The following is a 25009-nucleotide window of genomic DNA, read 5'->3' on the forward strand; positions in this document are numbered from 1 at the left end:
AACTGGTTTTTGGTTCGATTTATGTTTTGGTACGTACGGCTAGCAGTAAGATTCATAACATTATCAACCGAACGACATGATTTGACCCGACCCACCAAATTAAAATGTCCATTTGCTGAACAGGATTTGCGGATTACCTACCCGTTTATGTTAGATTTTACTATAAAGCTTTGGTTGTTGACTTTATATGTGAGAAAAGCAATCCTTGGAAATTATACCTACATTTGAAACTCACATGCCATTGTCTCACACCTCATATTCTTCCGGAGAAAGAACAACCTCAAACTCCATGCCACATATGTTTAGTTAAATGATGAAAATGTTTTTAAATGTATACACATTATGTCACTTAATGCACTCCATCATTTTAATTTGTGCCCCACTCGTGTGAGCTTTCTCACGGTGCATGTCCGTCCCAGCCAAAGTGAAACTTATTTCTTTTTGTGACGTCTCAGTTTAAGTTAAAGAGATAGAAAGAAAATATAATTGAATTATTATTAATGGAGGATAAAACAATATCATATCACATAGAAACTAGTCAATATGACTATTTACTTAGGGATTAAGAATTACAATTCTCAGTGATCAATATTTATTATGCAAATAATTGGATATCTTACTTTTTATACCCAAACAATTAAATGGAAAATTGAAGGGCAAATTTCCGGAAAAAAATTGAATTTTGGTCAAATTATATAATATGTCCCACAACTTTATAAATCAGCCACAAGAAGCTTGTATTTCAATATTTTTCTCCACTTTCTAATGGCAATAAATTCTGATTCATACTCGTAATATATTGTTGATTTTGGCACACACGCTGAAGTGTTTAGAAAAAAGATAAAGTTCACAAGTAGTCTCATCCTCAAAAAATGTTTCAACGCCATTTGAAAAAAAAATGTTACTAGAATTTATGGTGCCAATTTCAAAGTTAACAGGACAAACCAGAATTTGATTAAAATTAAAGATTTTTTCTAACTTTTCTAAAAATTGAAATATAAAATAGTACTCCCTCCGTCCCACATAATTTGACCAAGTTTTCCATTTCGGGACGTCCCATATAATTTGACCCATTTCACTTTTACCATTTTTGGTAGTGGACCTCACATTCCACTAACTCATTTCTACTCACATTTAATTATAAAACTAATATATAAAAGTAGGACCCACATTCCACTAGCTTTTTCATCTCACTTTTCATTACATTTCTTAAAATCCGTGCCCGGTCAAAGTGTCCCAAATTATGTGGGACGGAGGGAGTATTTCACAAGGAAATGAGGCACTTATTGACATACAAAATTCACAATTGGGCCTAAAAAAGTAAAACAAATAAGTTTTAGGATAAAACAAAGGCATTACAGCTACAACACAAGCTTTTCTCCTCAGCTTACAATGGACAATCATTCATTCATTCTTCCCTCTGCTACTACGACGAACCAGAAAGAAACACTACGTCTAGTCAAACAAAAGTTGCTAGTTCTACAACACCAATCCAATGTCCTTCACTTGGCTGCCTCCGCATCTCCACTGCCACGAACAGCAGGAGAGTTTCCCTGGCCATCAGGACCGGCTGCTGCCCGACTATCAGGTTTATCCTGCATACTTACCCCACGGGTGTCCTTTAGGTTCAAAGTGGGAACACTGCTGCTGGCCCCTCCGAGACTCGGGTCGTTATGCTGGGGGTTCATGCCATTGTTGGGACCGACAGGCCTCATGCCCAGTTGCCCTTGGCTGTGTTGGTTATGCGGATGTAGCTGAGGATCTTGTAATAAGTGTGGGCTATTATTGAAGGGCGGTGGCCGTGGCTGGAACATGCCTTGCTGCTGAGACATGGGTGCAGCCTGAGGATGCTGCATGTAAAACCCTCCTTGTTGCATTGCGGGATGAGGAGTCACCTGCATTTTCAGATGCACGAATAAGCAAAACATGTCGGATATTATTGGTTACCTTCCTCCTACCAGACTGGAAAATATACCTGGCTAGGCATTGCGGGTGTTTGAGGCTGGGCATCGGCTATAGCAGCCAAATACATCAGGTTCTTTTGCAGTTGAGCCTGGTACCTGATCGATTCAGAATCAAAAGGATACCCGAAACAACAATACACAGAAAGAATCTTGAGATAACGTAATTAGCTGTTGAAAGGACATGTTGGGAGGTTATATACGATGGTGGCCCACATCTAAAACTAATGTTATGCGTTGGTATGATGACATTTCGGGTTCTCTGTTGCAAGAATTCATTTTTGAAAGATACTGGATCTAGACTTCATAAAGAGTATTGAAAAATGAAACCCTCTGATCAGACTAATTATTCTTGTCAACAAAAGAATTCACGAAATTATGTTCCGCGCTAGAGATCATTCCAACAATATCATGACACAATACGCAAAGTAATTTTTGAAGTAGTTTCTGCATTCGATAAAAGTACACATAATTTGCAGCATGTAAGCAGCAGAACTTACTGGGCACATTCAGCGAGTTTGCCTAGATTTTGATTATCCAGAATGGCCAATATCAGTTTCTTGTTCTCGTCTAGGTACTGCATCATGAGTTGCGATAATCAGAACGTGAATTATATGATGATCAGAATTATGCTATAATGATGTGTAATAACACATATAAGTGAGAAATTGAAGATGCATGCCATGGATCACTTCTAAGCAAAAGAATCGTGACGCACACAGCCTAATCTAGAAAACTCAAACTACACCTTTTTTCAATTTCTATACCGATCTGGTGCATGATGTGCATCTAATGCATAAAAAAAAGCACAACTATATGCTGAAAAGTATTTTATGAGAATTGCCTCATCCCATGAATCACTTAAGAGAGATAAGCATATAAGAGCAGTTCTGCTGGTTGCTGAATTCATTCTGATGATAATTTATCCAAAACTTGAAAAAATCAAGTATGAAGCAAAATGGTTAAAATGTGCATCTATAACTTCAGATTGGTAGCAAGGAAACACCCAAAGCAAGCTGTATGGCTAGATTCAACCCCAGAAGCGATGTTGGTGATTAAGTCCTATATGGTATTGACATGGTAGATCATATTGGCTTTCATAAAATTCATAAACTAGATCACGTTTTCAAGGGAAAAGATTCGGTCAATGTTTATTATTATATAATACACAAAACTTAAGCTTGAGGAGTCAATTAAACAAATTTGAAATGGAATAGTACTTGTGTTCCGGGATTAGCCCATGGATTAAAACAACTAGCGAGTGCCATTTAAAAACATTTGCCCATGAATGAAACTTTCAATTGGACACGTCACGAAAGTCCTGTTGCTAATATACTGTTTAAAAGTTTCCTAAACCAACGGACGCAACAAAATTTATAACAGGACTGCATCCTTATTCCTTAATGGAACAAACCTCAACTTCCAAACGACATAGACTCTTGTCACCACCGCTAAACTTCACACAACTCTACCAACTTCATAAATCAGAAAAAACTAATTTCTTAAGCCTCCAACCATGCCAGGTGGTACACAACCCGAAAATTACTATTCTTTTCCATGACCAACCGAAGCATAACTAGTGCTTGAGTGCTTAATAAAATAGTAAACCTTAACTTCCGAAAAATATAAACTCTTGCACCACTGCCAATTTTCATACAACTCTTCACAACTTCATAAATTAGAGAAATTTCGTTCTTAAGCCTCCCACCACACTAGGTGATACACAGCCCGAAAATCACTATTCTCTTCCCATAACCAACCGAAGCAGAATTAGTAGTCCTAGGTTGATATGATGTTCTAGCAACTATCACGTGGCTTTAAAACAACGATAACCGCAATTCTATTAATTCCACTTCATCAGAAGGTGCTTGAAGTTTTTTATGCAAAGTCTTGACATTTGTTTAGCAGACTGTAGTAGTTTCCCAATAGAACTCCTTGCTCCAGCTAAATTCTTTAATCATCAAATCATCAAAGTCAAGATATTATAAAATAGAGGTTAAATAGATCCTTAAGTTCATTGGTTAGAACTATGTAAACATCACAACAAAACATCCAATAAGCTCTAAAAGACTAAATCATATTCAGAAACTAATCAATTTTAAAATAATACAATCTTTTCCACATTAAAGCTAAAAACATCATCATCGAATTCATAAATTTGCCCTAAAAATTGGGGGAAATGGATAGAGATATGAGACCTTCTGAATCTGCTCCGTGGTGATGTTTGTAGGTGGAAACGACGGCATGACGGGAAACATTGGCGCCGGTTGCTGCATCTCTACTTTCTATCTCCTGCTTAATTATAAATTATGAAATTTACTATTTACAATCTCCACCAAAACCCAAGCAATCAATCGAGATTGAGTTCTATTTTTACTTTTTCCGGAACGGAAAGCATAAAACCCTAAGCCCGCGTGATCAAATAACTGAGAAAGTTGCTCTTGCTCAGCTGAAAAGGGGGAATAATCTGTCGAAATTAGGTTGTTAAGAACATCAAATTGGCGGTGGAATGTGGAAGAGAAGGAGAAGTGGAGTTGTACTTTCTTTTTTTGAAGAATTTGTGAATTATACTTCACACCCTATTAATTTATTATTTATTTAATATAAAGTGGGTATTAGTAGAACTATAGAGAAATTCAATTCATTATTGGGCCGAAATTTTATCCAAATTTCGGCCCAAATAATAAAAATGAAATGGAAATAAGGTCCAGCAAGAAGAATTTGGGTGATAAACAAACACTATTGCAGGTTATCCAATATATTTTGCCTTCAAATAAACTGGATATTCTCAATCAGACATCATCAAATATTTTGATTTTCTATTGATTATTTAAATTTTTTTGAAAGGATTTGAAACCGCAACCGACGGAATGGTTCAATTGTTCAATTCCGATTCCAGATTATTGGAACCGTAACCGACTGTTAACCATCCTGTAAATGTTGAATTTAATAAAGTTTTCAGGTACCACGAACCGAGCCTGGTCCTGTTTTGATCAATCATTGTACAACTATTTGTGACTACTTTCACATAGTCATAAAATGACACCTAACTGTATAACCAAATATCTCATGTTCGAGTCTCAATATACCTTATGCAAAGACGTCTTATAAATTTAATATTTATAAGTATCATAAGATTTTGCCCATCATGTTTGAGTGACACGTACATTTGGATTTTTCTCCCATCATTACTCAGATTGGTGAAATTAAATACGCACTATAATATCAATTATTGAACAATATGATTATGGTAGTTAGTGACCTGAAAATCGTAATTAATTGAAAATGCTACATTTGATTACATTCCTTCCAAAGCCTCCAAATTCCTTGAATACTATATATGTACAGTCACGTAAATAGTACGCAATTAATAATTACTTCAGCTAATCGCTCTGACTTATTAGTAACAACACATTATTATTATCATTATTATTGTAACTACTGTATTGTTTTATACAATATATATCCTAGATGGGCTGAACGGCCGACACGTCACCCATCGGGTCGTTATCCGTCGGCACAAAGCTCCATAAATCGCCTTCACTCTGGTAATCATGCGCCGTGGCTGTCGCCGCCGCGGCGTAGCGCCTCGACGATCTCTGCTGCTGCAGGTTCAGCAGCGGATCGTCGAAGCTGGTGGACACCTGCCTTGGGGCGTCGCTGATCAGGTGCGATGCCACCAGGCGGTCCAGCGCCGCCCAGTCCTGGATCTCGGGCGGCTGAGGGAGGAATGATGGGAAGTCGGCGACGACGTCGTCGCCGAACATTTGAAGGTGGAGTGGTTGGTAGTAGCTGAGTCCTGGAAGTTTCAGGAATCTTCTGCTACCGTTGTTGTTGTTGCTGCTGCTGTTGTTGTTATTATTATTAATATTATTATTATTATCATTGTTGTTGTTGTCGTCGTTGTCGTTGTCTATATCCAAATCTCTTATACAGGGAGTGCCCAGCATTTCCTCGAGGCTCGCCTCGGTGCATGAATTCATGGTCATCACCGACGAGCACGACCACGGGGTCGCGCTGTCGGACGCTTTGTGGCCGAGGCTTTTCTTCTTGAACACGCGGCAAACCACCCACCCGTCCTCGGGCCCGCCCTCCCCGGCCGCGTTGCAAACCTTGACATGATATTTTTGTACAGTACACATTAGACAACATTTAAGCGCTACAGAAGCGGAAACACACATATATTTATATAGCAAGCAAGCTTTACCGAGGTCGGAGCAGCGTTGTCGTCGAGCCGGTACTCGTGCATGATCCAGTCCGATTTCTGGCCATGTGGGGCGCGGCCCTTGTAGAACACCAGAGTCTTCCTCATACCGATTCTGGCTGAGTTTCCACCGTAGATGACCTTGTCGCGTCCCGTCGCCTTCCAGAAGCCCGAGCACGTTGCCCGGTTCGTGCGCGTCCCCGTCGGGTACTTCTTGTCTTTGTGGCTAAAGAAGTACCAATCGTTTTGTGGTGTAGTCCCAATTTTGCACTTTTCTGCACCATAAATTTTAATATTAACAAATAATTACATAACACGACAAAAAAATAAAAAAAGGTACTAGTGCATTTTGAAACATTGGTACATAACATCTGATTTATTTTTCGACGTATCTTCATTTCTATAATCTAAAACTTATAGAATGCGACAAACAATCAATTAAAAATTGATTGATAGTATACGATTTTCTGCTCGAGACTTGCCTTTCTCTCTATACTATGACCCAACGACGAAGAAAACGAAGAAGGTACCTTGAATATCCCAAGGTTCGAGTTTGTTAAGATCCACATCTTGGATGACATCCAAATCAATCTTCTCCGAACCAACTTTCTTCTTCAAGTAATACTGCAAAAGCTCCTCCTCGGTCGGGTGAAAACGAAAACCCGGAGGCACCTGAGACTGTCCGTTCACCGATATACTCATCTTCCTATCTCAACACAATCACCATAAATAAAATAAAAATGAAAATGAAAACATGGAATTTTTTTGGTTGTGATTTTGTGCATGGAATTATAACTTTATAAGATGAGGCCAAGGTGGGGCCATGAAGGGATGAAGCTACCTAGAGAGAGGAAGGGGGGTGGGGGCCCACCGCGGTGCCTGCCGCCACCGGCATAACGGCGACCTCGGACCTTAAAAATCCGATGATGGAATGAAATTGGGCAACCACCATGATGATGATGATGGTGATGATGACAATGATGGTGTGTGGTGAGAGTGGGCCTATGGATATACCTATTTCTATATATGTGTGTATCATATTCTACCTTTCTTACATATATTTTTATGTATAGGTATTGATATAGATTAAGGGGTTTTTGTGTGTATCATTTTATTACATACATACGGTTGTGATGTACCTCTCAATCTATACCAATGCATGCATGCACTCATCAACCATGTTCACCACTTTCCCTATTCTTGTCCTCTTTCCAAGTTTTGTCATCTTTGGAAATATGTATTTTGATTTGATTATATACTCGTTTGCGAATTGTCGAAAAAATCATGAATTAATTTTGGACAAATTTTGGTCCGGCCATGAATTTTAAACTTTTTTTTAAATTTTCCATGAAGAAATATTTTGAGTTTCTATTGTTGATTTACGCACACAAGTTTCGAATTGATGACATGATTGAGTTATTCGTGAAGTGTGTTGAAAAAATAATAAACTTCACGTGCAGTCTCATGCTCGTAGAAATATTCAGATGCCACAGTATATACAACTGTACTCAAATTAGATCATGTGGGGAAATTGAGAAAATTATCAAATTCACGGTTTTGTGACCGATTTTAATATTCCTTGCTTTTGTAGCAATTTGCCTATGATTTTAAGAAGGAACCTCGTGGATTTTTATAATAGGTTCAAAGTGTCTCATCAACTTTGGGCTAAAATTTTATCAAACTCAAGAGTATATCATAAATCAAATTTGATATTGTTTGAGATGAAGGATTGGTCCAACATGATCAAAATAACGTGTACATAATACATGGAGTATATTACACCAATAAACGTGACCATCGGACCCACCATATTTCTATAGTATTGATGTAGTACATGGTACATGCATTTGAAAATTTGTAGAATATCATCTTCTTTTCAATTAACCTACTCCTATTATCCATATAAATATATATTGCGTAGTGAAATATATATACTTATAAGGGAAATAGTATGATTGCCTATTGTTGTTTGTGTATAAAAGTGAAAAGAAGATAGAAACTTTGATCGACACACTTTTCTGATTTTTCACTTTGTTTGACTTTGTTGGTGATTACGAAATTAACTGAAGATTAGAGTGGTGACAATTTTCATTTAATGATGAATCTAAATCCATCCAAGTTGGGTTTGGATGGATCAGTTAGAGCTTATAAATCAAGCCAATTTACGATTGTTTAGTAAAATTTATTAGGAACCTTATTTATGTGCTGGTTGATCATGACTTGGTTCTGATGTCATTTTGATTGGGCATTTTCTAGTACATAAAAAATAAATAATTCTATTAAAGTTTGGTTAAACTCCTACCAGTTTATAACATTTCAAATCGAAAGTACTTAATTAAAGAATGGAGTTTCAGTTTTTCTCAATTGTCTCGCCCAGATACAAAACAATAGTTTGTTTGGTGATGTTATTAATAAACAACTTATTTCACTAGAAAAAAGAAGAAGAAAGGAACATAAAAGAAAAATATTTATATTAATGAAACGCGTCATTATAAACATCATAAAAAAATGATATTTTGTACACGAATAAAACAATGGAAAAAATTGAAACTTCATAATTTAATATTTCAATTTCAAACCTCATTAGATTAATCAAAATATAACCAAACTTAATAATTTAAATAGTTATTAACCCCAAAAGGTACATCTAGTGAGATTATGAGCTTATAAAATGAACAACATCAATTTACAATAGCTAAAACCTTGCTACATTTGTCTTAATTAGCCCACTTGCCAAGAGATATTGATCATATGCAATCTTCTTATCTTAAAACAATGTCTTTATGCGTGCTTGGAATATTTCTAGTTAAAGTAAGACATATACATTGAGAGAGTGATAAAAAGAAATGGGAGAGAGTAAGTATATAAGAATAATAATAATTATTATAATGTGGCTGGATTGTCAATTCCAAAAGACTTGATTAATCTCTAAAACCATCATGAGAAGGGCATGCTTATTTAGTTAGGCAACTTAAATTTTAGTGGTCTCCATAATTATGTTTAGCATTGCACCACAAATTAAATTCTTTCTGCCTAATCATTAATTGTTATCTCTTCTCAATTGACCACACAACCACTCCCTACTTTTAACAACTAGCTTTCATTTGTTGAATTCATTTTCCCAAATTTATTATATGTTATGAGGATTGGGGCAAAACTGCACAATCAGTTCAGTTCGGTTACCAATATACTGTTCGGCGATTAGGGACCGATATGCTGTTCGGTGATCTGACGAACTGCAATCATGCTCGGTGATTGGTCGAGTTTGTAGTCGTGCTCAGGGATTAACCGAACTCAATGTTCGGTGTTGAGCTCGGTGCTCAATGTTCGGTGTTGAGCTCGGTGCTCAGTGCTCGGTGTTGGTGCTCGGTATTGGCCGAACTTAAACGAGTTCGGAGTTGACAGTTGTTATTAACTGATGCACGTCGTCGGATGCGACTAGTTAGTTAGCTTTAAATGAAAGCCGTTAGGTTGAACTAGTTGTTAGATAAGTGTTAGTTAAATAGAGCCGAGCTGTGAAAAAAGAAAAGAGAATTTTTTCATCCAAGAGTTTTGTAATCTTCCACACAAATAAAACACAAGATTTCCATTGACTCTCCAAGAATTGTTTTCTTGCTTATTCATTTTCATATCAAGTATTCGTTCTTCTCGTTCCGGAATCGATCTCGTTGTGATAACAAGATTGAGTCGCGTATCTGATAGCATTACAAATTGGCGCCGTCTGTGGGAATCGAAGAAGGACGACGAATTCAACAATGTCTACCGCAAAGTTCGACGTTGAGAAATTCACCGGCGAAAATGATTTCGGCCTGTGGAGATTGAAGATGAGAGCTGTTCTGATGCAGCAAGGCGTCTGGGATTATGTGAAATCCAAGACGGACAAGAAAGAGATTCAAGGGATGGATGCGGCGAAATGTCAAGAACTGGAATACAAGGCGTATAGCTCGATTGTCTTGTGCCTCAGCGATAGAGTCTTGAGGGAGGTTCAGAAAGAGGATGATGCCGCGGGAGTGTGGGAGAAATTGGAGAAAATATATATGGAGAAGTCAATCTCCAATAGGTTGCATCTCAAGCAAAGATTGTTCAACTTTAGATTTTCTGACTCCAAGAATCTGGCGGATCAGCTGGAAGATTTTCGAAAGTATATAGATGATCTTGAGGGTGTGGATGATCCCATGAAAGATGAGGATAAAGCTTTGATGTTATTGAATGCTCTGCCTCAGAGTTTTGAGCAATTCAAAGACTCAATACTTCTTGGAAGGGATTCGAAAGTGACTTTGGAGGAGGTTTTTTCTGCATTAAAGCTGAAGGCAATGCAGAAATGTGTCAGCAAGCCAATCGATCAAGCTGCTGAAAGCCTCAATGTGAAGGCAACTTCAAAGAAACAATTCAAATTCAAGAAACCCCCATCTGACAAGTGGAAGCCAAGATCATCTAAGGAAGGAGATCAAAAGGAATCTAGAAGCTGCTTCTGGTGTAAGAAACCAGGACACATCAAGCAAAATTGTTTTGCTTGGAAGAAAAAGCAATCTGAAAATCACAAAGGAGATGGTACAGCAGCTATCACTGAGGAAATTGAAGAGGCAAGAGCTCTCAATGTGGTGGAGGATAGCCCATTATCAAGGCTATGGATCATGGACTCAGGCTGCAGTTTCCATATGTCCTCCAATCTCGACTGGTTCCAAGATTTAAAGGAATCTGAAGGCTCGGTGTTGCTGGGAGATGACCATGTGTGTAATGTAAGGGGTGTTGGGAGCATATGTTTGAGGATGGACAATGGAATTTTCAGAACTCTCACTGATGTGAGATACATCCCATCCATTAAAAGGAATCTTATATCCTTGGGTCTTCTTGAGAAGAATGGCTACGAATTGACTCTCTTTGGTGGAGAGATGCTTGTCAAAAAGGATGGCCAAATGATCATGAAGGCTGTCAGAAACAATGTGCTCTATTATCTGAAAGCTGAGGCAGTTGCTGGAACAGCTAACAACACACAAAAGACCATCAATTGGCATGCTAGGCTGGGCCATGTGGGGGACACTGGGCTGATGCAGCTGGTAAAGCAAGGCATTATTCAGATGGCTGATTCAGAGATACAAAGAGCCATTGGATCGTGTGAAGAATGCATTCTTGGCAAAAACAAGAAGCTGCCATATGGAGTGGGCAAACATAACTCAACACAACCTCTCCAATATGTTCACAGTGACATATGGGGCCCTGCACCAGTAAATAGCATTGGAGGAGGCAGGTATTTCTTATCATTTGTTGATGATTTTTCAAGAAAGGTTTGGATAATGATCATGAAAGAAAAGTCAGAGACCTTCAAGAAATTTCAGGAGTGGTGTACTGCAGTTGAGCTAGAAAAGGGGAAGCCTTTGAGATGCCTAAGAACTGACAATGGGCTGGAATTTTTGTCCCATGAGTTTGATGAGTTTTGCAAGAGAAAAGGAATTAAAAGGCATAGAACGGTGCCTCACAACCCACAACAAAATGGGGTCGCCGAGAGAATAAATAGAACCATTCTTGAAAGGGTAAGATGCATGTTGATAGCATCTGGAATGTCAAAACCATTTTGGGCAGAAGCAGCCTCCACAGCTGTTGTTTTAATCAACAAATGCCCCTCTGCTGCCATTGAAAATCAGACTCCGGATAGTAGATGGTATGGATCTTATGGAGACTATTCAAAATTAAGACCATTTGGGTGTAGAGCATATGCTCACATCAAACAAGGAAAGCTGGAACCAAGGGCTCTCAGATGTGTGATGATAGGCTATCAGGTTGGAGTTAAAGGTTACAGATTATGGTGCTGTGAGGAAGGGAATAAGAAGGTTGTCATCAGTAGGGATGTTATTTTCAGGGAATCTGAAATGCCTTTCTTCATGAAGCAAGTTCAGACTGTTGAGTTTGAGGTGGAGGGTCAGAGGGAATCCTCATTTGATGCTGTAAGAAGTCCACCAGATACTGTGAGAAATTCACAAGAAACCAGTGTTGGTGGATCCTCTGAACATGAAAGTAACATCAAGACTCCACAGAGACTGGTTGCAAGAGACAGAACCAGAAGAAGGATCAAGCTCCCTTCCAGATTTCAGGATTTTGATATGATGCACTATGCACTGGCCATAGCTGAGGAGATGGACTATCATGAGCCTTCAAATTACAAGGAAGCAATAAGGAGTCCGGAGAAGGATCAGTGGCTATTAGCCATGCAGGAGGAGATTGATAGCTTGTACAAAAATCACACATGGATTTTGGTGTTGAGGCCAACTGATCAGAAAACAGTTGGTTGTAAATGGATTTTTAAGAAGAAAATTGAGGCCTTCAACAACAATCAAATCAGATTTAAAGCCAGGTTGGTGGCCAAAGGCTTTACACAAAAGGAGGGAGTAGATTATAATGAAATATTCTCCCCTGTGGTAAAGCATAGCTCCATCAGGATTCTACTTGCCATTGTTGCTCAGAGAAATTGGGAATTGCAGCAACTCGATGTCAAAACAGCCTTTCTTCATGGAGAGCTCGAAGAGAAAATTTACATGGAGCAGCCTCCTGGTTTTGTCCAACCAGGAAATGAAGGAAAGGTGTGTTTGCTGAAAAGAAGCTTGTATGGTCTAAAACAAAGTTCAAGACAGTGGTATCTCAGGTTCAATGAGTTCATGCATAAGATCGGTTTTGAGAAGTCTTTGTATGATCATTGTGTCTTCATCAAGAGAAGAGGTGGAGTTGCTGTGGCATATCTACTATTGTATGTAGATGATATGCTGATCTCTGCAGAGCATAAGGAAGAGGTGGAGTTAGTGAAAGGTGATCTGAAATCTGAATTTGATATGAAGGATCTTGGAGATGCAAAGAAGATCCTTGGAATGGAGATCATAAGGGATAGAGACAAGAAAAGGATATGGCTAACACAGAAAGATTACATCAGGAATGTGATCAAGAAATTTCAGATGGATAAAAGCAAACCAGTGAGTGTGCCCCTGAGCCAGCAGTTTAAGCTCAGTGTAAATCAGTGCCCTAAAGATGATAGTCAGAGAAGAGAGATGGATAAAATCCCATATGCAAACATAGTGGGAAGCATCATGTACACCATGGTGTGTACAAGGCCAGACATCAGCCAAGCCATAAGTGTTGTGAGCAGATACATGGCAGATCCAGGTATGGAGCATTGGCATGCTTTAAAATGGATACTAAGGTATCTGAATGGTACTCAGGATTATGGCATACTGTTTGATGGAAGTAAGAATTTTGATGCACAGCCTCTATTGGGATATTGTGATTCTGATTTTGCTACTAACATTGACACAAGGAAGTCCCAATCCGGCTATGTTTTCTGCATGTATGGAGCTGCTGTAAGTTGGAAGTCGAGTTTGCAATCTGTGGTGGCACTCTCAACAACTGAGGCAGAATATATTTCCATGGCTGAGGCCGTAAAGGAGAGCATGTGGCTGAAAGGAATCTGCTCGGATTTTGGAGTTGATCAAGGAGCTGTGACTGTATTATGTGATTCAAATAGTGCCATATGTTTGTCAAAACATCAGACATTCCATGAGAGGAGCAAGCATGTGGATGTTAAGCTTCATTTTGTGAGGGATGAAGTTGAAATGGGCTCAGTGAAGATTGAAAAGGTAGCTACTGAGCACAATGCAGCTGATATGCTAACAAAGGTGTTGCCCGGACTTAAGTTGAAGTATTGCATGGATTTGGTGAATCTGATTCAGCTGGAGTGATTGTGGAAGATGGATGAAATCTATGGATTGTCCAGTTATGTCCCAAGGTGGAGATTTGTTATGAGGATTGGGGCAAAACTGCACAATCAGTTCAGTTCGGTTACCAATATACTGTTCGGCGATTAGGGACCGATATGCTGTTCGGTGATCTGACGAACTGCAATCATGCTCGGTGATTGGTCGAGTTTGTAGTCGTGCTCAGGGATTAACCGAACTCAATGTTCGGTGTTGAGCTCGGTGCTCAATGTTCGGTGTTGAGCTCGGTGCTCAGTGCTCGGTGTTGGTGCTCGGTATTGGCCGAACTTAAACGAGTTCGGAGTTGACAGTTGTTATTAACTGATGCACGTCGTCGGATGCGACTAGTTAGTTAGCTTTAAATGAAAGCCGTTAGGTTGAACTAGTTGTTAGATAAGTGTTAGTTAAATAGAGCCGAGCTGTGAAAAAAGAAAAGAGAATTTTTTCATCCAAGAGTTTTGTAATCTTCCACACAAATAAAACACAAGATTTCCATTGACTCTCCAAGAATTGTTTTCTTGCTTATTCATTTTCATATCAAGTATTCGTTCTTCTCGTTCCGGAATCGATCTCGTTGTGATAACAAGATTGAGTCGCGTATCTGATAGCATTACATTATATTCCCCTCGTTTCTGAAATATGTAATCTTAATCTTGTGATTGTTAAAATATAAAGTCTGGTCTCAATGGGAAATTGGAAAGTAACATTTTAATTAGTTTGATGTAATTAAGGCGTTGACCTCTGATATACATCGAAGACCGGCGGGAGCGGTGGTGGTCGACGAGGTGCGGCGATTTTTCGTAAACCCTAACCCTAGAGCTAGGGTTCGAATTATTTCGAATCAGATATAATTACATATTTATAGATGAATATTAGGGCTGTCAATTTTTGACACGACACGATAACACGACACGAACCGGCACAAAATTAATGGGTTTGGGTCAGAGCTTATTGGGTTCGTGTTCTTATCGGGTCGACCCGTTAAGGACACGAAAATTTCGTGTCGGGTTCGTGTTATGCGTTAAGAAATAATATTATAATATTATTAATTCTTATTATTTTCATTTTTGTTGAATTTTGTTGGATTTTGTTACTAAGAAATTATTGATGTTTTTATGTTTAGATCATATTTTGTAATTAGCAATTGGATGTTTTTAATAGGTTTAACCGTTATCAGGTCGTGTTGTTATCGAGTCGTTATCGTATCATCTCATGTACGTGTTGTTATCGTATCGTGTTGATCTGAAGTGGTTCGTGTCGTTAATGGGTTCGTATCGTGTTCGTGTCTGAGGGTAGCGGTTCGTGTTCGTGTTTGGGGTTTTCTTAACGGGTCGTGTTCGTGTTTGTTGTTATCGTGTCGTGTCGTTATCGTGTCGACACGATAACGACCCGACACGCACGGTTTGCTACCCCTAATAAATATAAGACTATAGAGGTTACGATAACGACACGACACACACGGTTTGCTACCCCTAATAAATATAAGACTATAGAGGTTCGACTTTCGTTTACTGAAAAAATTGACAAAAGAAAATCCATAAATAAACTTAGAATAATGCTCGACTTATTACATTAATTAAATAACTGTATTAAATTAAGGAGAGAAATAAATAACATAGATACTTGATTTGGCCTAACCTAAATATCTCTAAGGCAAGGTGACACTTCGACGGTTGAGGCGAGTTGGGCTCGACAAGGTCCTCATGGCTCGAGCAATTGTTGGTAGTGTCTGTAGTCTGTACCATCCGCACCATTTTCATGGAAATATATACGAATTCCAAAATTAATTATTTATTTTTAGGGAAAAAATAATTTATTTGAAATATAAATTCGCAAAATGCTAATAAATAATCTTTCTAGGTGAGCACTCAATTGACAGAACCCTCCCTTTAATAAGTTGATCCCATGTTTCAGGTCTGTATTTTCTTCACTTTTTGAATTATTTTATTGTTTTCTTGCCCAACATAATGAATGTGTAGAAATTGTTGGGGAAAAGGGTACTACTACCTTTGGAAGGATTTGGGACAGTGGAGAAGAGCCTTTATAGATATGATTATTATAGTACTAGTATGTATTTTGGTCGGGTTTCGCATTAGACTTTATTGGATTAAATCGCTATTAGGTTGATCCAATAATGACCTAACTAACACGATTTGTCATACCTATAAAATAAGTGTATATGTGAACAAACAAATTTTTATTGTATGTATATTAGTGCATAAATGGAAGATTGTTTCTATTAAGTATGTGGGGCTTAATTATGTACATCTATTTCTATACATAAATTAATAATCGTTTGAAGAAGTAAAGTTTTCGTTTATGACGCAAAAGCAACTTTATGCACATGACATATGAGTGTGAAACAAACTGATTTTATGTTAAGGACCTAGATCCCTAACGATCCGATAAAACGGACAATAACGAGATAAAGATAATCCGGCGCCCGTGAGGGTCAGCGGAGATAAAGATCTGGGCGGCTGTGCGCGGGTTCCAACCCGTCGGGCAACGGCTACAGATCAGATATACGTTCCGGCTGTGCGCGGAGACCTTCCGTCGGGCAGCAGGTAGCGTAAGGAATTAGGGATTCAAAGAATCACAAGTGGACTTGGCCAAAATAATATTGTATTTCATTGAATGATTAAAAAGATAACAGTCTATCATATTTATAATGCTACTGACTTAATGAACAAGAAAACAAAGATATAGAAAGAGATATGCTAAATCCCTATAATATCTAAACTAAATAATAATAATAATAACTAAAGTAAATAATAATAATATAGGTTCGTATCAACTCCCCCACGGTTAAAATTCACCTTGTCCTCAAGGTGGGAACCACGAAGCAAAAAGGAGAGTTGAAAGCAGAAGCTTCGGCGAGGCAACTCCTCCTGGATCAAACACACACCGAACAGATGGATGTCTCCCTTCTTCACTTCCATAAAAAATCAACAAAGAAAACCCAACTTTGTCGGAAAAATTTCTTGCCAAATCGAAAAACTTGTCCACGCCTCCCAGAATGCCCAAGCATGGCATGTCATTACTCGGAGGGATCAACCTTGCATCTTTGTCGAGCGATGTTGATCGATGATTCATACTTGGAACGTCACCGACATTCAAATCCACATAGACACAAGCAATTACGGGCAAATCGGTGTAAGTACCATCTCCTTTCTTGCCCCAACAGTTTGCAACAACATTTTTGGATGACACTTGAACAACATTGAGTGAGGCGATTATCTTCTCCACTTCACCAATAGAACCATATTCCTCTTTATCTTCTAGCAATGTCTCCTCCTTTTTACCAATCTTCTCATCATATACCCTAACGAGCACTTGCGGTGACTCATTGTCGTTCTTGACAATCCCTATGTTCTTGACGAACTCTCCAGGGGACTCGTTGTTTGGAACATCAAGAGGAGCGCCATCATTGTGAACATCGGTAATGTCATTGGGAACATCATCACCGAATACTATCGTGGGAGTATAATCAGTTTTTTCTTCGGCTAAATTCTCATCTTGAATGTTCTCCTCAAACTCCTCCCCATTATCCGCATAACATAGAATGCGTTGTTTACACACATGTCCCCTCACCCATTTCTCGGGACAGTGCCAGCAGAGACCCAACCTGGACCGTTCTGACTTCTCCGCTTGGGAGACCCGTATTAGCGGCAGGCGTGGCTGCTCTGGAGTTTGACTGGTCACACGTGCGGGCTGACTGTACAGGTCCCGCGTTGGATTTTCGATGGAGTAGCAGGGCTGGTGGGAGGCGGGTTGGACTCGCGCTCTCACCTCCTCCCGAGGGCGAGGTCGGTCCCAGCACGTCTCCGAGCGTCGGGGCCGGTCAACGGTCGTTTAGCCGCGGTCCTGCTGTTGCGCCGGTGGGTCCCAGCACGTTGGGCGGTGCCGCTGCGTTGCGGTTGTCGGGTAGCGATCAAACCGTAATTGGGTCTGATGCTCTCCCCGATTAGATAGGTGGCCACCCCTCTCGACGTAGCCGCCGCGGTGTCGGGGCCAAGCGTCTTGCGCGCCATCGCGGTACTCGATGGGCTGGTATCTCGGCCGTGGGCGACGATCAGGTGGATCTAAGTGGTGTGAGACGTAGGGTGATTCTGGATCAAGCCATGACTGCAGGCGGAGTACTTCCACTCGGATGCTTGGAGGGTCCCAACTGGTTACACGGCGAGGTTGGGCCGGATGGTAGGGACGGCATGGCTGTGGGGCATGAGGGAAGTCGTATTGACGACGGCGATAACCGGCGTAGTCGTATGACATGTTGACGGACTGAGGCGTGGCTGTGGTGGATGATGATCGTCTGACTTCGACGCGGCACGCGGGAATCCTTCCCGTCGGGCGTTGCAGAAGTAGTGTTGTCCTGCGGCTAGAGCTCGGCGGACAGGCGGGACTCGACAACCAAAGCAGTTGCTGTGCGCGGAATGTTTTCCGTCGGGTAGCGGTGTAGCTTCGGTTCGAGATGGTGGGAGGGTCAGCTCTCAATGAAAGCACCAGTTGTTAAGGACCTAGATCCCTAACGATCCGATAAAACGGACAATAACGAGATAAAGATAATCCGGCGCCCGTGAGGGTCAGCGGAGATAAAGATCTGGGCGGCTGTGCGCGGGTTCCAACCCGTCGGGCAACAGCTACAGATCAGATATACGTTCCGGCTGTGCGCGGAGACCTTCCGTCGGGCAGCAGGTAGCGTAAGGAATTAGGGATTCAAAGAATCACAAGTGGACTTGGCCAAAATAATATTGTATTTCATTGAATGATTAAAAAGATAACAGTCTATCCTATTTATAATGCTACTGACTTAATGAACAAGAAAACAAAGATATAGAAAGAGATATGCTAAATCCCTATAATATCTAAACTAAATAATAATAATAATAACTAAAGTAAATAATAATAATATAGGTTCGTATCATTTTATCATATTAAGTATTTACGTACGTGACACCATTATTCAATCTAATAATGCATTTTTGGAATGATTATTAATTCTTTTCATACAAAAGAAATGCTCATTCTTTAGCTTATTTTAAACTTGGGTATTTAGTGTCTTTCGTTTTCTGTTAGAAATAAAATGTTCTACAAAAAGTTTGTAGTGATTGAAATATCAAACTCACAACCGAAATTAAATATTGATTGAGTAATCAATGTGTAATTTTTGATAATCAGCATGTCATTTAGGTAATAGCCGTATAATTTATGCTATCACATCCATATTTTGATCGACATAATTTTTCTACGCGATATTTTATTCTTAGAAATTAAACAATGGCTATTAAATGATAATTACTTATACAATATGACATTTTTAGATAAATGGTTCAAACAACAAAATAAAATCGACCACTGATCCTTAAAACTTCTCATCCCTAAATGAGTTCAATTTAAAAAATATATATGTATAGGGAATATTTTGTTTTGGCTAAATGCATACACATTCATTGAAACCAAATAATGCTAGTTTATGTTAAACATTATCAAACACCAACTATATTTGAAATTTGTCATCTACAATTTGTCATCATTTGGTTGGATACAACCATTTTAAGATTAATATAATATATCCATTATATGTAGAAATTTCATTATATATTACTATTAATACCTAACACTACTATAATATAATATGAAATAAAATAAGAGGTCCCACTAAACTAAAAGTGGAATTTAGTATAGATGCTGTTTACCCGCCGTGGTCACCTCCCACTTCAGTGGGAAATATGAACGTCATAGGCATTTCTCAAATCTACTTACCAACAATTTTTTAAAAAATGTATTTGAATTTATGTAACAGCATCTCAAAATATTCTCTATATTCCTTAAAAAATGGCCTCAATTTGACATTTTAGTTTATTCACAAAAATTAATTCTATTTCGTTTAAGCATTTACGTTGTACATTGATACATGCTAGTATAATATTGTTCATGCATATATTATTCGAGAGCCACATTAGCTTTTCAAACAAAGTCCACAAACACCCGCAAACAGGAACAAATCCCACTACTTACTTTTCTAATTTCATCTTCTTTTTCTAAAACTTCGATTTTGTATATTTATTTGAATAGCAATATTTCTAAAATTAAAGTAAACGGTTAGAATTTTAAAAATTAATTTAAATTAAATTTTAAAATATATAATCAATAATTATAGAGCCTTTTGTCATAGTTAAAATTTATAAAATAAAAGTCTCAACAAATAAAATTAAAATAAATCTAATTTATCTATTTATTTACTCTTTCTATCACACACGATCAATTATTTTCGTCACCCATATTACATTTAATAATCATTATTAATACGAATAATTGTTCTTAAAGTAGACCCATTTTTCATTAAAATACGAATCAAAACCAGACTAATAGTCTTATCCATAGTTTCAATACTAACTTATCCAATAAAGGCAATTCTTTAGCCTAGCCCAACTAATGTCCAGCCTTACTTGTACTTGCAGAATTTGGGCTTTCATTCGACTGTCAGCCTGTCACAACATGGGATATCATTGATTTAATACATTAACTTTGCCTAAATTTTAATTTAGGGAAAATTGTCGATTTTTTATAACATTTGGCCAAATTTTGGCTTGTCCCACAATTTTAAAAATTAATAAAATTTGAAATTTAGATTTTTTTTACAATCACTTTTGTGGTAAAAATTATACTCTGATTTAGAAGGCAGAGAATCATATATAGATGTCACTGTTGAAGAGTTAAATAAAATAGATTATATATCGTTTATTTATAAATAAATCAGCATTGTTGGCTAAAAACATTAATTGTATATTACATTCAGGCAATTGGATTTTTTCATCGTAAGATAATTATGAACAAATCTAAATTTTATAATTTTTCCACTCGATTTTTAAAGCTGCATGACAAAATTCATGGTTTTTCGCTAGCCCTTTAATTTATTAGGTGATTTTAACTTTTTTTCTTAATCTAAAACGATTTTTGGCTTGATTGACCTAACAACTACTCCCTCCGTTCCATGTTAATAGAGTCATTTCTTTTTGGCACGGAGTTTAGGAATAATGTGTTAAATGGATGGTGGAAAAAGTAAGAGAGAATAAAGTAAAAGGGAGAATTACTTTTTACCAAAAATAGAAATGACTCAATTAACTTGGAACTTCCCAAAATAGAAAAACGTCTCTATTAACATGGAACGGAGGGAGTAACAACCACCCGTCCCAAATATAACCTTAGACTACACAAATACATTTATAGACATATTAGACTGATTACATAAATGTCTCAATCTTCCATTAATTGAAGTTGAATTTTCACAAATCTAACACCAGAAATTTGACGTAGCTTGTCAGAATCTTACATGACCACAAATAAAAGAAATGTGATTTTTCGGAAAGATTTTGTATCAGTCCAATTTTCATTTTGGTGTATTCGTTGAGATTTGGTTGGTGCTAAAATTCCAAGGTCATATTCACAATATATTACACAACAAATATAAAATTATTCAGCAACTTTGTGACTAAACTTTAGAGACTTGTATTAGTATGATAACAAAGAAGCAGGATTCAGGTATGGTTGGGGATCGATCGATCGATTCAATCGCCGATTTACGAGGTCGGAAAACTTTATTAAATTTAATCATTTGCCCCAGTTCTTTGAGTTAAGACTCACTTCTATTTTTTGTCTAGGCATTTATTGTCAATGATACGAACATAATGGATCAGGTATCGGGCGACCCAGTCGTGACACCTAACTTGCGCATCGAGGCTCTTGCCTACAAGACAAAAACACGATATAAGGAGTAGTATATAACCAAAAGATATCCGGATTAGGCAATTAGTTGGCTATTTATTTATTTCATTGTGTAGATAATATAAGTCATTTAATTAATATAATGACTAAGAACATTATTATAAACTCATATTTTTAGTTTTCTTTGTTGTTTGCTTGAATAACAAAAGAGAGGTGAACGCCATAGGATCAAAGTATTAGTCTATAAATACATAATTATGTATAATAATTAAGAAGATAAATATTTAGCAAAATGTATCTTCCTTATCTCTTCTTCTTTTCCTTCATAATTTTCGAAAACCATGGGGTACTCGAATTTGAGTCGCTGCCTTCTGGTGCTCATCGATCGTGACAATCTTCAGTGTATTAGACAAGAGTGGCCTTCTTCATTGTATCTGATTTCACGAGTTCCATTTCTTGGATCCGAACAATACCACGTGGAATGAAAATATTTAAATCGCTAAAATAAACTTTAATTTTATTGCACTAGATCAATTTAATAATAATCACTATTCTTGCTACAATTAAAACAATAATCATCATACAAAGTGATGGACAAATTAGAACTATTCAACTTGTGAGTTTCCTATCTACACATACGTCTAAAATCATCACCAATACTCAGCGGCGCTCGTCCTACTCCGCCGCTCAGAGCTAGCGGCGGAGGACGGAACCCCGGCCGCTGCGCACTTGGCCGCCGTCCGGACGCTCTCGATGAGCGCCTCCGTCTGCGCCTCCTGCGACAGTATCTCCGACAGCCGGTCCGTGTCGATGACCAGCCTCACTTTCCAAACCCCCGCGCTCGGAAACGCCTCCGCCTCCTCCGGCAGCCGCCGCAGCTTGTCCACAGACATCCGGTACGGCGGCGCACGGTCGTCGGCGGCGGCGGCGCCCTTGACTCGGTGGGCGGGGAGGAGGTAGTAGTGGTGGCCCGCGCGGAGGCTCTCGCTGTGGAGGAGCGGAGGGGAGGTGCGGCCAGGGCTGCCGAAGATGGCGTGGCCCGGGAATTCGTTGGTGACGCACTCGGCGGTGATGGGAGCGTAGAGCTCCATCACGCCGCCGTCGGGCGTCACCACTTTGGCCATGTCTTCTACGGCTCCCAACGCTTTGAATATGCAATTTCCCATCGATGGATTTATACGTGTGTGTGTGTTTGGATGTGATAATTAGTGATGAATAAATGAATGCGCAAGTGCTATATATAAATGAAGGTGCAAGTGGACTTTAGAGCATCTCCAATGAAGAACTTCTCAAAAAAATTGAAATATACCCTTTGGAAACTAACACATTTTAAAGGAAAAAATTTATATAAATATATTATTTTCTTAAAATAAAATAATTGTACAAAATACATTCCAAAAACATTCTCAAATACCTTCTCTCTTGGAAAATGGTCTTACCAACTACTCAACGGGGACGAAATTCAGTCGCCTATGTATAATGTATTGCTAAACGAGGCCATTTTATATATGAATAGAACTCACACAAGGATGTCCACATAAGATTTCTAATCTACCATATTAGATACAATTTCACCAAAATTTTTTTGCCATGGGATAATTGCGAACAAATCTAACATTCATGGTTATTCTTACTATATCTTATTTTTAATCTTATAGAAAAAACATAAAGTTTGGCTTTGTTCGCAACTATCCCACGGCCGATGATAAAATATGGTCGCTTACTTGAAATATATTGTTTATGTTTTTCAACCACACAAAGTCGTTTTATGTATGAACAAAGGACATTGTTCACCTCACCAACAACAACGTCCACGTATATTTTCTGACTGCAGTATCAGATACATATTTCACCGAAAATCGTTACGGGATAATTGTGAGCAAACCCGAATTCGATAGAAGTTCACGATTTTTCTGGTTATTTACTTACTACATAAGACTAGTGACAGACTAAACACATACTCCCTCAGTCCCTCTGTCCCATTAGAAATGAAACGTTTTCTTTTTTGGTCGGTCCCATTAAAAATGAAATGTTTCTAAAAATTGAAACAATACTATCTCTACTTTTTCTTTTCTCTTACTTACTCTTCATTAACTCACAAAACAACACTACATAAAATCACGTGCCGAAAAACAAATGTTGCATATTTAATGGGACGGATGGAGTAAGACATTTCATAATTTTCTCGACGTGTGCTCGAGGCCTGGGCCGGGTGAATGTCGGTGGGGTGGTTTGGTGAGGTTGTGTGGGTTGGAATATGTGTGGACTCGGCACAACCGACACAAGCATTCTTGTGTTGCTAGGGTACACGATATAAATTCAATAAATAGTAACATAGTATATAGCCATTTTTATTAGTTGATGTAATTAAAAAAGTATATATGTTTGGCTAATTAATTGTTGTTTTAAAATATAATTATCCGTCACCGTCAGATGCTATACTGAGAAATTTTATTTATATTTTCATGGTTCAATTATTTACTATATGTTGAAATGTTTGGTATAGAAGCGTAGCGTGTGCGTGGATCTTGGGCTTAAAGATGATATCCACGTGGGGCATATTATGTCTGTTTATATATATGAAGTGAGTGTAGTATTTATTAATTGATGGGTGCACCCAATGTTTAATTTTTTGATATGGTATGTATGAATCCTTCTATTTGATTTGTTGATACATTGTGAGTGGAAAAAGAATCTTAACTTAAAATTTGATATTGGTAATCATTAAAAAGGTTCCACCAGCTATATATATCAAGGTAAGTGATTCTTTTTTTGGAACTTTTCAAGATAAGGAGTATTGCATTTCGTCTTTTAACTAAAATTAACTTTTATTATTTTTCATATAGGTATATTGTTATCTTTCCTATTTTCCTTTTTACTCTTCTATTTTATTATGTACTACTAAATCTCATTTTTCTAATTCTTGTGCTCAAAAGTAAGAAAATATTATACCCTCAAAGCAAGGGAAAGAAAGATAGAAAGGTGAGGACCACGTTGAAATTAGACCTCTTGGTCTGTAACAGTGGCGGATCCAGGACCCGAAAATGGCGGGGACGGAACTTATATTTAAATATTAAATATTTAATTTAATATTATTTTTAATAATAAAATAAATAAATAAATAAATATTATATTAATATTTAAGTAGCACTAGCTTCATTAATAAAATATAAACATGCTTCAGCTTGCAAATATGTATTATTCATTTTAAAATAAAAAATTATATAAATATAAACATGCTTTAGCTTGCAAATATGTATTATTCATTTTAAAATATAAAATTATTGTAAATATATGTACATTTAAAATCACTGTAAATATTATATACAAAAGTGATATAAGTAGAGCACTAAATATTTATATTTCAAAAATATTTAAAATGT

General features: G+C 37.9%; 3 protein-coding genes across 4 annotated transcripts; all 3 read right to left on the minus strand.

The window, feature by feature from the left end:
- Positions 1 to 1321: 1321 nt before the first annotated feature.
- LOC121787454 (GRF1-interacting factor 3-like) lies at positions 1322 to 4534 on the minus strand. 2 transcript variants are annotated; one of them, XM_042186185.1, is made up of 5 exons: positions 4339 to 4534; positions 4160 to 4253; positions 2462 to 2538; positions 1976 to 2060; positions 1322 to 1895 (listed from the first exon to the last, which is right to left on the minus strand). In XM_042186185.1, exons 2-5 carry the CDS (start codon positions 4235 to 4237, stop codon positions 1503 to 1505), a joined length of 633 nt encoding a protein of 210 aa, XP_042042119.1. In that variant the 5' UTR covers positions 4238 to 4253; positions 4339 to 4534; the 3' UTR covers positions 1322 to 1502. The 2 variants fall into 2 exon arrangements, with proteins under 2 accessions (XP_042042119.1, XP_042042118.1); XM_042186184.1 differs by having other exon boundaries at positions 4160 to 4533.
- Positions 4535 to 5206: 672 nt separating this feature from the next.
- Positions 5207 to 6949, minus strand: LOC121787453 (NAC domain-containing protein 66-like). The gene is made up of 3 exons (XM_042186183.1): positions 6696 to 6949; positions 6169 to 6440; positions 5207 to 6073 (listed from the first exon to the last, which is right to left on the minus strand). Exons 1-3 carry the CDS (start codon positions 6865 to 6867, stop codon positions 5429 to 5431), a joined length of 1089 nt encoding a protein of 362 aa, XP_042042117.1. The 5' UTR covers positions 6868 to 6949; the 3' UTR covers positions 5207 to 5428.
- A 15327-nt stretch (positions 6950 to 22276) lies between these two features.
- Positions 22277 to 22750, minus strand: LOC121786966. Its single transcript, XM_042185557.1, has one exon. It carries the CDS (start codon positions 22748 to 22750, stop codon positions 22277 to 22279), a length of 474 nt encoding a protein of 157 aa, XP_042041491.1.
- Between the last annotated feature and the right edge of the window lie 2259 nt (positions 22751 to 25009).

This window comes from Salvia splendens, chromosome 22, assembly GCF_004379255.2.
Source record: "Salvia splendens isolate huo1 chromosome 22, SspV2, whole genome shotgun sequence".
Taxonomy (NCBI): Eukaryota; Viridiplantae; Streptophyta; class Magnoliopsida; order Lamiales; family Lamiaceae; genus Salvia; species Salvia splendens.